General features: G+C 45.7%; 1 protein-coding gene across 1 annotated transcript in view; it reads right to left on the bottom strand.

The window, feature by feature from the left end:
* LOC144888261 (uncharacterized) overlaps positions 1–13,101 on the bottom strand; it is a 229,687-nt gene extending 216,586 nt beyond the window's left edge. Inside the window, exons 1-2 of the mRNA XM_078785864.1 lie at positions 12,978–13,101; positions 2,132–2,564 (exon numbers count right to left, since the gene is read on the bottom strand). Coding sequence (XP_078641990.1) covers positions 2,132–2,552 — 421 coding nt within the window. The 5' untranslated portion in view covers positions 2,553–2,564; positions 12,978–13,101. The remainder of the gene's footprint in view (positions 1–2,131; positions 2,565–12,977) is intronic.
* Positions 13,102–13,928: the final 827 nt, after the last annotated feature.

Here is a 13,928-nt window from a genome sequence, read left to right as displayed (position 1 = left end):
AATGGGAGGGGTTGGGGGGGAGTTTTTAAGGGGAGGAGTGAGGGTGGAGTTTAGGAGGGGAGGGGCAAGGGTGGAGTTTAGGAGGGGAGGGGCAAGGGGTGAGATTAGAAGTGGAGGGGCAAGGGGGGGGATTTGGAGGGGAGGGGCAAGGGGGGAGTTTAGGAGGGGAAGGGCAAGGGGGGAATTCAGGAGTGGAGGGGCAAGGGGGAAGTTTAAGAGTGGAGGGGCAAGGGGGGAGTTTAGGAGTGTAGGTGCAAGGGGGGGGATTTGGAGGAGAGGGGCAAGAGGGGAGTTTAGAAAGTGGATGATTAATGAAAGACGAACATTGATAACAAATTGGGTTTGTTGTGATTTTCAAGTTAACAATCCGATTCAGAACGATGGAGGAGGGATGGAATGAATGTGAATTTAGACCATGTAGTGAGGGAGACGTATAAGATATTGAATTTCTTTTTTTTGAAGTGGAATGAGTTGGAGAGGAAATTGAGAAAAGCCTTTTAAATCGGAAGAAAAACAGCGTGTTGTAATATACCACTGAATAAAACACTGAAGGGGAAAGGTTAAACATATTTAAATAATATTTAAACAGAACCGTGAACAATCTTATATGCACAAAATACCAACGGGGGGAGAGCTGAGAGGGACCACCATGAGTCACGTGAACAGGGCAAAAGGTGGATGGCAAGGAGATAATGGGGGCGGGGCGAACAGCACACCTGGACAGAAAGTACAGGATGAGACAAACAGCACATGTGGAGAAAGGAAAATAAATGTTTTTTTTTTGTTTGTTTGTTTTTTTTGGGGGGGGGGGGGAGTGGGGATTTAAAACGTTAGACAAAGAGTATTATGTTTGGAGTAGAAGGGAAAAAAGTAAGAGCCAAGCAAAACACGATGTAGGGGACTTAAGTTAACAAACACAGACGGTGGTACAACTACAAGGCCGCACACGAGGAGCAGAACACGATTAATTAATTACGAGTTACAGGAAATTCAAACCAAAACTAACTATAAACAAACAATAACGCATGGACGATAAAATAACGAGTTGAAATTTGACAAACACACGAATGAAAAAATAACCGCTTTGGATGCCCGGAGAGACCCAAGCCTCAAGATCGGAAGCTTCAACAACTAGGCCGCGTGGCCGCATGGCACGAAATACTCGACTATTTTTTACAGGTATGAAGGTATATACAAGGTTACAGGTATATACAAGGTAACATGAAAAAAATGTTTTAAAATATGCCCCGAATTACATTCTTTGCTATTCTCCTATTTGGTATTCCATTTTTGCTAATGTACCAAGAGGGCGGGGTAAAAATGATACTGCTAATACACCTTATTGCCATGTGATCATAACAACCAAGTAGATGAATTTTTACACAATCGTTCATGAGAAGACAGCATGACAGACAGACATATGGAGGGACAGAGCCGATTACAATATGACTACGATGAAGCGTCTTCATATTTTTCAGAAAGCGTGGGAAAACAAGGATAAACCTTCCATGGCTTAAGAGAGGTAACAAAGCACTTCCTACATGCAGATAACTTAAATGTACCGTTAAACATGGAACACCGAGGTATTTAATGCATTCCCCACCCACCCCCCAAAAAAATAATAGGGGCAAATAGACCGCAATTAAAAAAAAAAAAAGTGAACATCACGAATGATGAAGGTTGTGATCAAGTTTTTCAAAATCGTCAATGCAGTTTCAGATAAGAGAGCAAATAACCATTTTAGGATATCAGGCCCGCTCACCAGCCCCCACCCACCCTCCCTCCCTCCCACCTCCTTGAACTCCAAATTTTTAATGCCATGTATAAAATTGATTCCAACACACAAAATATAATTTTACCCAAGTTTGGTCACAATCCCATTAGCAGTTTCGGAGAAGAAGCTGCACGTGTTTACGGACAGACTGACGACGCGCCATCCCATAAGCTGCCCGGAAATATGTTCCAGGTGAGCTAAAATTTACCTTGTAATCTACATCAAAAATCCATTAATATTAGACAATACAAAACTGCACTAAAAGAGATTACACAGGTTAAAATAATACAAAAAAAAACAATGGTAGAAGATCAAGATATTTGTTGACGTGTGACGTTGTATTAAAAAGTCACATACCAGACATGGCTCTTGACCCATCATCCTGAGAGCGGAGGCTGCAGACATCAGTGAACCCGATTCCAGAGAAACCAGGAACATTTTCCAACTGCACATTTTGGGATCTGAAAATCTTTTCACAGAAACTGGAAAGTTCCCGAATAACATTCTCCAAGTTGACGAAAATACTTCCCAACAGAGAAGAACCCGCAATCTGGACATCTTGTGGCTTCGAAAAAGAATTAATAAATTTACAGAAGTCAGCATACATTGCAAATTGAAATTTCTCTTTGGAGAGAGAAAGGAGCTCGATTCGCAATGGATCCGACTCAGTACAAGCTCGAATAACCTTCTGATTCTCAATTCCAAGCTTATCGATCACTGCTTGGGCTGTTTCTGCTCTCAGGCCTTGGGACATGAGCCATTCCAAGAAGCTCTCCATTGCACCGATGACCTGCCAAGGATACAATGCTTATGTTAATCACAGAAAAGTTATACATGTTATTTTCTTTACTGGAATGTTTTTGAGTTATTTCCATTGACAATCCAATCAATTATTATCCAATAAATGCGGGGTTTGCATCCAGTTTGTTCACCCGCTGTGTCCCATTTTGAAAGATTTATTATCAATCAGCATCTAATGAATGTGAGTTTTTATAAACAGAGACAAAAACAAACCCAGAGTAAACTAGAGGAGACCATTCAGCCCATTATGCTGCGCCACATCAACACCAGCCAAATTTCATCCACTAAAACGATGCAATTTTATTTGGGGAATGAGGAGAGAAATGTGGATGAGACGATGTGGCAGACCCAGGGATATCCCAAGCGAGTCAAATACAAATGGGGAAACAAAATTATTTTAATTGTTTAAATAACAAAAAGAGAAAAAGCAATCTTTTGTGTTATTTTTTCAGAGGTGGGTGGGGGAGGGGGGGGGGGATAGATTTGGGTGATGGCGGTTCTTAGATGACAAACACACAACATCAACAATAACCGCTTGTCGAGACCCCCCACAGGCACGACACTCTTCACGTCACTTCACTTCACTCAGATGCACCCAATCTCCCAATCCATGCGCAAGTCACAGACGTCTTGCCAATATCCCGACACTCTTCTATCTCTAATGCTTCCAGGTACCTATCTAATCCTAATTTAAACTTATATATTGATTCTCTTGCCAGCGCCTTTCTCGGAAACCATCTTATGCATTAACTACTCTCTCAGTGAAAGACCCTTACCTTACTACCGTATTAACTCTTCTTTTCTTTACTAGGCTATGGCCCCTGATCCAGACACTGTCTCTGCTGAATCATTTTTCTGCACTTATTTCGTCTATACCCTTAATTATCTTAAACATCTATCACATCCCATCATAACTGCCTCCTTTCTGATGTATAAAGCCATCTTTTTCAGGCACCCTAAATTAGTTGAGTCTAGCTAGGCCCGGAATCAATCAAGTAGGCCTGTACTGAAGCCTCTTGATCGTAGCTATGTCTTTCCGACTTGTGGTAACCAAAAATGGAAACAAAATTCTGGATGAGGCCTCACTAAGTGCTCAGGTACATACTTCAATTTTATTAAAATAATGATATTAAAGATCGTTTGACAAAATCTAGAAGTGTAGCGCTACTGAAGCAGTCTCATCCATCACCAGTATGGCCTTGCACAATGTAACAAGCCGATGTTGAGTCGCAGTTTAGAAGATGTACACTTTATTGATCAACACAGAACAAAGTGTCATTCAGCTTTCTACGACACATCCATATTAGCAGAGTCTTCTTCACCACAATCAAATCCAAATTTAAACTCATCTATTGGTTATGTTGTCATTGGCATCATTTTTTTTTTTTGTATACAAGATCGAAGCTTGATCGTCAGCACTAAGTGGCGTGCTGACGAGGAGGGGAGTGTTGTTGAAGCTGAAGGGAAAGGTGTATGCTGCATGTGTGAGAAGTGTCATGATTTATGGGAGCGAAACATGGGTAATGAACGTAGAGCAGCAAAAAAGGCTGCAAAGGGTGGAAATGCGAATGGTTCGGTGGATGTGCGGAGTATCGTTGAGAGAGAGGAAGACAAATAACGAATTGCGAAAGATGATGGGAATAGAGCCTGGGATGGATGCTGTGAAGAGAAACAGGTTGAGATGGTTTGGTCAAGTGTTGAGGCAGGATGAAAGTGACTGGTTGAGAAGAGTGATGGAAATGAATGTAGAAGGAAGTCGAGGACGGGGAAGACCGAGAAAGACTTGGCTAAAGGTGGTGGAAGAAGAAATGCAGGCAAGGGGGTTAACAAGGGAAGATGCCGAAAATAGGGCAAAATGGAGAAGATTGTCATGGGGACCGCAAGGCTAACCCCCTCTCCAGCAGGGAAATAACCTTAAAATGCCGATTGTTGTTGTTGTTGGTCCCTGGTCCTGTCACTGTCTCTGCTGTAGAATTATTCTGCACTTATTTTGTCTGTACCCTTCATTATCTTAAACATCCATCATATCCCATCATAACCGCCTCCTTATAAAGCTGTCTCCTTCAGGCGCTCCTCGTAGTTGAGTCTAGTTCGGCCTGGAATCAATCTCGAGTAGGCCTGTGCTGAACCCTCTCTATAGCAGCTATTTCTTTCCAGACTTGTGGTGACCAAAACCGCAAACAATATTCCATATGAGGCCTCACTAAGTGTCCAAATGCATACTTCAATTTTCATAAAATAATGATATAAAAGATCGTGAAAAAAATCCAGAAATTTAGCGCCACTGAAGCAGTCTCATCCATCACCAGTATGGCCTTGTGCACTTTAACATGCCGACGTTGAGTCACAGTTTAGAAGATGGACGTTCTATTGATAAACACAGAACACAGCGACAATCGGCCTCGTACTGCATCGAGTCTTCTTCACAACAATCCTGTCCCTCTTACATGCCAGGCCTTCTCATGCTAAATATCAATATATTGTGGCGGACACAAGCAAGGGACACGAATTCAGCGCACCAGCAGGTGGCACGAACGTCCAGGCGGGGAACTGGAATGCATGCCCCGCCTATCGACCGACCGGCCACGCCCGGGGACGAGGCGTGGCCTCGGCACATATATGCGGGCTCTAAGCTCGAGCCCGCCCAGTGCTGCAGTTCGAGCTTTCATAATAAAGACTCTTGGTTTTATCAAATGCGTTGTGGCCTACCTCTTTGGCAAGCAAGTTGTGTGCGCAGCACCACACCTCACTGATGACCCCGACGTGATATGAACACGCAACCTTGATCCGGACCACCCCCCGCCAGCGGCTCTGCCTCCGCGTCGAGGCCGCCCCCCGGCGGTCGGACCCCCGGCACCCCCGCCAGCAGCTCTGCCTCCGCGTCGAGGCCGCCCCCCGGCAGTCGGACCCCCGGCACCCCACAGCCCCCCCCCCACCACACCCCCAACACCCACCTCTGAAAAAATAACACAAAAGATTGCTTTTTCTCTTTTTGTTATTTAAACAATTAAAATAATTGTGTTTCCCCATTTGTATTTGACACGCTTGGGATATCCCTGGTTGTGCCACATCGTGTCATCCACATTTCTTTCCTCATTCCCCAAATGAAATTGCATCGTTTTGGTGGATGAAATTTGCCTGGTGTGGATGTGGCGCAGCATAATGGGCCGTATGGTCTCCTCGAGTTTACTCTGGGTTTGTTTTTGTCTCTGTTTATAAAAACTCACATTCATTAGATGCCGATTGATAATAAATCTTTCAAAATGGGGAACAGCGGGTGAACAAATGGCCTCTAAAGGTGGTTTATATTGAAATGTGGTGCTGCGCACACAACTTGCTTGCCAAAGAGGTCGGCCACAACGCGTTTGATAAAACCAAGAGTCTTTATTATGAAAGCTCGAACTGCAGCACTGGGCGGGCTAGAGCTTAGAGCCCGCATATATGTGCCGAGGCCACGCCTCGTCCCCGGGCGTGGCCGGTCGGTCGATAGGCGGGGCATGCATTCCAGTTCCCCGCCTGGACGTTCGCGCCACCTGCTGGTGCGCTGAATTTGTGTCCCTTGCTTGTGTCCGCCACACGCCCCCCCCCCCCCCCAGAATTCCCGCGCACCTGAAGGGTGAGTTTGCGGGGAAGCCGGATGACCCGGCCGAAACGCCCCCTGGTGATGGGTGCCGGTCTGGGGGGTGGCGGGACGGCGGGGCTGTGGGGTGCCGGGGGTCCGACCGCCGGGGGGCAGCCTCGACGCGGAGGCAGAGCTGCTGGCGGGGGTGCCGGGGGTCCGACCGCCGGGGGGCGGCCTCGACGCGGAGGCAGAGCCGCTGGCGGGGGGTGGTCTGGATCAAGGTTGCGTGTTCATATCACGTCGGGGTCACCAGTGAGGTGTGGTGCTGCGCACACAACTTGCTTGCCAAAGAGGTAGGCCAAAGAGGTAGGCCATTGTGCAACCACACTTCAATATACTGTTACGAATTTGGGTAGTGATATATGTAGAGCAGAGTAGATCTGAGTAGGTAACATGCTTCGACTGTCGCGATAGGGAATCTCCCTGTAATAAGTTCTGTATGTTTAGGCGTTTTGTCGGTCAAGTTGTATAACTGTGAATCTACCAGGAGACTCGTGTGTTAGGTAGTGTCGGGGTTAATGAGTAGAGCCCTTGTATGTCTCAGGTGTTAACCAAACCTTTGTCCCTTGTAGCACTACAGACCACATAGACACTAGTTATGACCTTTAGTACAACATTAATGACGCCCTTCCCCCTGACATGACTCAGGAAGAAATCGGGCTAGAACGCCGCCGATAATGGCTGCCACCATTTGCACCTCCGAGAGGCCTACCCGCCTCGCATAGCACGTGCTGAGACCAAGGAAGAGGGGACGGGAGTGAGAGTGGCGCAGTGGGCATGCCCCTGGACGAGCCGGCGAGTCGATGGAGGCTCTGATTGGCAGAGCATTGCGCCAATGCTGAAGTCACCGGCCAGAGATATTATCAGCGCCGGACGGCTTGGCTGGCAGTTCAGTTCAGAGTTGGATCGAGAGTTCGTGTGCACCAGAGTGAGGAGTGAGATCTGAGTCAAGAGTTCGTGTGCACCAGAGTGAGGAGTGAGATCTGAGTCAAGAGTTCGTGTGCACAGTGGCCATTGTGCAGTTGAGAAGATCTGACCCAGAGCAGTTGGATTCCTGTTCAGTAGTTGATCCCAAGCAGATGGAATCCTGGCAGCGCAGTTCAGAGACCCCGACCCGAGTTGGGCTGAGGTGTAGCCCGAGTGGAGCTCGCTGTCCTGCTGTGGGACCTCGTGGTGCTTTGGAGCTTGGTGCACGGACCTCGGGTGCAGCGGCGAGGGCGTTGGCTCGGGCCTAGCGGGGCGTGCGAGGCAGATGGAGGATTCTTCTAGGCCGGGAATTGAAGACGACAAGACAGCGAAGACCGAGCTCCGCGTACCCAATTACATAACGGATGTTTTTATTTTCGTATTCATCTCCCTCGTCTCGTGTTTGAAATCTGTTGTGTGTGTGGGATCCCAATTTAGCTACCTTATTTTATTATCGGCACGCATTTTCCTGTCCTGCCTTTTTCATTTGAATAAACCCTTGTATTATTTTGCATCCCCCATTCAAACCTGTGCCGCCTGAGTTAATTTCCTCTCACAGGACCAGAGCTACGCCGGCGTGCTGCAGTTAAGTGCTTTCACCGCAGCCTCCATTTCCCTTCTTCCTCCTGCGCGGCCATAGCCGAATCCGTGTTTGGGTAGTTGCCTCCAATAAGACCGTTTAGGCTATCCGCAACTCTGATGTTAATCGGCGTTGCATGACAATACAATGGTTCTTGAAAGTACGAGTATTATGAAGGCGATTTTTGTTAAATAATATTCAAGTATTTAATTCAATTTAAATGAACATTTGAAAGTGTAAAGTAAAAAAATTTTCCAGGTTTTACCACCATTTTATCCAGTGGCTATTGCACCACCTTATCATTCTAACATGTTACAAGAAAGGGCATTCTTGGGAAAAATGCCAGGGGCAAAGAAAAGACTCCTTTATATGGTACGTGCCATGTGGCAAACTATAGAAAAGAAGGGACATTCCTTATCTAGGTATAAAATGCCAAATAAGGCCGAAAAAAATATATTGCTGGTCTCTGGTCAGACCAAAGTTCCAGAATTGATGTGGCGATGAGTTTTTTTTCTTTTTTTTTCTTTTTTTTTCTTTTTTTGAAAAGCATGGATTGCACATATAAAGGTGTTGTTTTTTGTGTCCTCATGCCATGCGGTCCTCCTCATCTGCCATGGCGGTGTCCAGAGAGAAATTAAAGATAGCCAATGGGACAGGTCGGCCTTTTTGTAAATAATGAACACAAGCTTAATAAGTTATTTTAAAATGTATTTATTCTGAAAATCATTAAGTTCTTCAAGCATATTATAGACTGCCATTTCGTTCTCATGATCGCCTCGCCGTACCGTCAAACATTCCAATGCATCGATCGCGTCAACACTGCGCAAGCGCAAGTGGTCGAACAGGCCGATGGTCTCCCACGATCTCTTCTCCCAGTCCACCACATTATCACAGACACGTACAACTTAATGACAGATGAGATAGGATCCAGGCCTAACAAACGAGTCCACCCGCAGCTCTCTAGGCCTTCTGGTTGCTTCACACGAACCCGACAAAGAACGTCTTCGTTTCAATAAATGACAATATCCAGCCGATTGGATTAATGACGGCACGGCACACAAAACTACTCATATCTTCGGAACGGCTGGTTGGATTTGAATGTCCCAAACTAAGGGACATTCAAAAATCTCATGTGCATGCTGGATTACCCTTGTGTTCTTAGGAGGAACCAAGTAACGTTCTATGAATGTTCATATGAAGGGGCGCCCTACATCGAGCAAATAAAATAAATTTACTTCTTCATGCAGCTGTATGAATCATTGCCATTTTTCCCAAGAATATCCCTTCTTTTCTATCATGTGCCACATGGCACACACCAAAAAAGGAGCATTTTATTTAGTTTGCCACATGGCACATACCATATAAAGGAGCCTTTTCTATAGTTTGCCACATTGCGCATACCATATAAAGGGGCCTTTTCTGTAGTTTGCCACATTCAGCATACCATATAAAGGGGCCTTTTCTATAGTTGGCCACGTGGCACTCACTATAAAAAGGGCCTTTTCTATAGTTCGCCACATGGGACATACCATATAAAGGGGCCTTTTCTATAGTTTGCCACACGGCACGTACCATATAAAGAGGCCTTTTCTATAGTTTGCCACATACCATATAAAGGGGCCTTTTCTATAGTTTGCCACATACCCTTTTAAGGGGCCTTTTCTATCGTTCACCACATACCATATACTAAAAAGGGACTTTCTATAGTTTGCCACATACCATATAAAGGGGCTTTCTATACTTTGCCACATGGCACGTACCATACAAAGAGGCCTTTTCTATAGTTTGCCACATGGCACATACCATATAGAGGGACCTTTTCTGTAGTTTGCCACATGGCACATACCATATAGAGGGACCTTTTCTGTAGTTTGCCACATGGCACATACCATATAAATTGGCCTTTTCTGTTGTGTGCCACATACCATATAAAGGGGCCTTTTTCTAGAGTTTGCTACTTGGCACATACCATATAAAGGGGCCTTTTCTGTAGTTTGCCACAGGGCACATACCATACAAAGGGGCCTTTTCTATAGTGTGTCACATACCATACAAAGGGGCCTTTTCTATAGTTTGCCACATCTCTATATATGAAGGAGGAGTGTCTGTGTGTATGTGTGTGTGTGTGTGTGTGTGTGTGTGTGTGTGTGTGTGTGTGTGTGTGTGTGTGTGTGTGTGTGTGTCTGTCTGTCTGGATGTCCGCTTATAACTCAAGAACTACACATCGGAGAAAAGTTTTAGACAGATTCGGAATCAGCATAAAATCCCGGTGGTTTTAGGCTATGTTTTATTTTAATATCAATGGTTTAAAAAAACCGCGCCAGCTGCAATTCCATGGTGTAGTTTGTGGCGGCGCTAGACGTTCGGGGTGTATTGCAATGGTTTGTCGGGTTTGGCTGTGGGTCCAGAATAGCTCCCATTTCCTAATGTTCTTGCACTTTTATTTTGATTCTTCTGTTACAACGCCTTCCTTATCTACCTTATATCCCCCCGACGAGGCCTCTACATAATTTCATGCAGCAGAATTTCGTGCATTTTGAGTGAAAGAAGTGAGATGAAGTTGTAGGAGGAATAAGAGGCGCGGTCACTGTGGAGGCCTCGATCGTGAGTGGAAATGGCGGGAATTGCGTCTGTATCGTAAAGTAAAGGATCTGCATTCATTTCTGAACTTGCATTGGTGGATTGTTACACATCTGCATTATTTTTCATAAAAAAACTATATGTTGAACTTGAAGGCTCCAAGCACGGACTATATATATAACCCTCATTGAGGTAAAAATAAAAGTAAAAAGCCTGCTATCGCTTGCCAAGCTAGCCGTTCCCCCTCCCCCTCCCCCTTCCCCTCCACTCCCCCCTCCCCCTCCACTCCCCCTCCCCTTCCCCCTCCCCCCCTCCCCTTCCCCCTCCCCCCACCCCCTCACTTACCCCCCTCCCCCCTCCCCCTCACTTACCCCCCTCCCCCCTCCTCCTCTTCTCCCCTCTCCTCCTCCCCCTTCCTCCTCTTCTCCCCTCTCCTCCTCCCCCTCACTCCCCCCTCCCCTCCCCCTCCCCCCTCACCTCCCCCCTTCTCCTCTTCTCCCCTCTCCTCCTCCCCCTCCCTCCTCACCTCCCCCCTCCTCCTCTTCTCCCCTCTCCTCCTCCCCCTCCCTCCTCTTCTCCCCTCTCCTCCTCCCCCTCCCTCCTCTTCTCCCCTCTCCTCTCTCCTCTCCTCCTCCCCCTCCCTCCTCTTCTCCCCTCCCCCCCTCTTCTCCCCTCCCCACCCTCTCCTCCCCTCCCTTCCCCCGCCCGGCAATGCCGGGTACTTCCCATGGCCAGCTGTACGTGGGCTGCTCAAGGGTTGGAAAACCAAGCAATCTTTATGTCTTGGCACCAAGTAAGAAAACCAGAAATGTTGTATGCCAAGAGGTTTTGAGAAATTGAAAATTGACAAAACGTCATGTAGGAAATGTACTGTGATATTGCTCTAAAATATACGTGTTCTTTTCATCATATATTTGTATTATTCTTATTCAACCCGGGTACCTCAGCTAGTACCATATAAAGGGGCCTTTTCTATAGTTTGTCACATGGCACGTACCATATAAAGGGGCCTTTTCTATAGTTTGTCACATACCATATAAAGGGGCCTCTTCTATCGTTTGACACATACCATGTAAAGGGGCCTTTTCTATAGTTTGCCACATGGCACATGCCATACAAAGGGGCCTTTTCTATAGTTTGCCACATGGCACATGCCATACAAAGGGGCCTTTTCTATAGTTTGCCACATGGCAAATACCATACAAAGGGGCCTTTTCTGTCGTTTGCCACATGGCACATACCATACAAAGGGGCCTTTTCTATAGTTTGCCACGTGGCACATACCATGGAGAGGGGCCTTTTCTGTCGTTTGCCACATGGCACATACCATACAAAGGGGCCTTTTCTATAGTTTGCCACATCGCACATGCCATACAAAGGGGCCTTTTCTATAGTTTGCCACATGGCACATACCATACAAAGGGGCCTTTTCTGTCGTTTGCCACATGGCACATACCATACAAAGGGGCCTTTTCTATAGTTTGCCACGTGGCACATGCCATACAAAGGGGCCTTTTCTGTCGTTTGCCACATGGCACATACCATACAAAGGGGCCTTTTCTATAGTTTGCCACGTGGCACATACCACACAAAGGGGCCTTTTCTATAGTTTGCCACGTGGCACATGCCATACAAAGGGGCCTTTTCTGTCATTTGCCACATGGCACGTACCATACAAAGGGGCCTTTTCTGTCGTTTGCCACATGGCACATACCATACAAAGGGGCCTTTTCTATAGTTTGCCACGTGGCACATACCACACAAAGGGGCCTTTTCTGTCGTTTGCCACATGGCACATACCATACAAAGGGGCCTTTTCTATAGTTTGCCACGTGGCACATACCACACAAAGGGGCCTTTTCTGTCGTTTGCCACATGGCACATACCATATAAAGGGGCCTTTTCTATAGTTTGCCACGTGGCACATACCATGGAGAGGGGCCTTCTCTATAGTTTGCCACGTACCATATAAAGGGGCCTTTTCTATTGTTTGCCACATGGCACATAACAAATAGAGGGGCCTTTTCTATGCTCCTGGCATTTTTTACAAGAATATATCTAAACACATCAAGTGAATCTGTTGAAAATTGATGATTTCTGTCACCAAGACCAAAGACATGTTCCCCTCAAAAACAACCCACTTCGTTTCGCGCGCCGCTGATGCAGTGCCCCCTGTTCCCGGGAGCCACGTACTCATTTTGCCGACTTCAAAAGGACGACACGCTTGGTCAACACACCTGGTGTTATTTGAACGACGTGACCCTAACATCTTAAATCAGCCACATTAAACATGAAGCCAACACCAGGATTCGTTTCACAGGTAACGAAGTAGACAGTCACTCGATATCACACAAACCTCCACCAGGATAAACAGGTGACCTTTTGTATCCACTGATAGACCGGATCTGGATTCGGCCCTAAACCGAAATCGAATCAGTCCAGTCTTCCCCTTCGTCTTCTTCTTCTTCTCTCTTACAAGTCTCATCCCCCTAGATTCCCAATAATCCATCAACCACTCTTTGCCATATCTTACTCTGTATAATCATAATGTTCGCCCGATCTCTCTGTTAATATTGTGAAGAATCACTTCAAATTATCGTTTTACAGAATATCTTGCTCAGTATTAATAATAAAATGAGAAACTCCGAACAAACCTTTTCCTCAGAAGATCCGACCCGATCACTGTTTCAGCCGCTTGTGGAAAAGAACACGGAGCCGATGTCAGTTCAAGCAAGTCATGTTCCATGTCCAGACCGGAAGTGACGCCGGAAGTACGTCACCACTGTATGCCATAATCATCCACTAGGCGGTGAATGTGTATGTGTTACGGTGTATGTGTTATGCAACAAGTGAACACCCGTAACAACACCCCGTGACGTGTACACATGCATCAAGTTTCCTTGCATTGTATATTTGCATTATAACAGTTTTCATTGAATCTAATAATCCAGTGAATCCCTGTGAATCATTTTGTGACGTAACATTCAATTTGAGGTACAAATTATGAAACAATTAATTGATATTCCCCGTTTTTAAAAATAATTTATTGATATAAAATAAATGTGTCACTCCCCACATTTTATTTACATTCGTGTTATGTGAAAAAGGATTCCGAAAACTTGTCTGACTTTTTAACAGGTAACAAACACGTTTCTAGCTCACCTGTAGTCAGCTTCACTATGTTTTTTCGTTCAAAATTTTGGTAGATTAGCAAAACTATACATTTTTGGAATATTCAGAGCATGAGGAATCCAAAAATTAATGTTTACATTTGCGTAGACACCTTTGCGAAAATGACACTCAGGACAGTGATGAAGATCTGTAAAAGCATAGTCCTGAACGGTATAGACCTAGTAGATCCTGTGTATAGGACTTATAGTTCAATCTGATACTACCTATAACTTCCTATAACAACCCATAACTTCAACGGACTTGCTATATCATGTATTATATTGAAGGAGCTGGGGCTCCCACGTCGATCGGAAGAATGGACGCGACAAAAAGCTGGAATTCATCCGAGTTGCTTTAATCAAACCAAACACTCAGGCACTCTGAAAAGCCCGTTTATCGGGCAGCAATATATTGTTGCGGATATGGGATTTGCA

This window comes from Myxine glutinosa, chromosome 1 (assembly GCF_964187855.1).
Source record: "Myxine glutinosa chromosome 1, kmMyxGlut1.1, whole genome shotgun sequence".
NCBI lineage: Eukaryota > Metazoa > Chordata > Myxini > Myxiniformes > Myxinidae > Myxine > Myxine glutinosa.
This window is presented reverse-complemented; position numbering and strand designations above follow the sequence as displayed.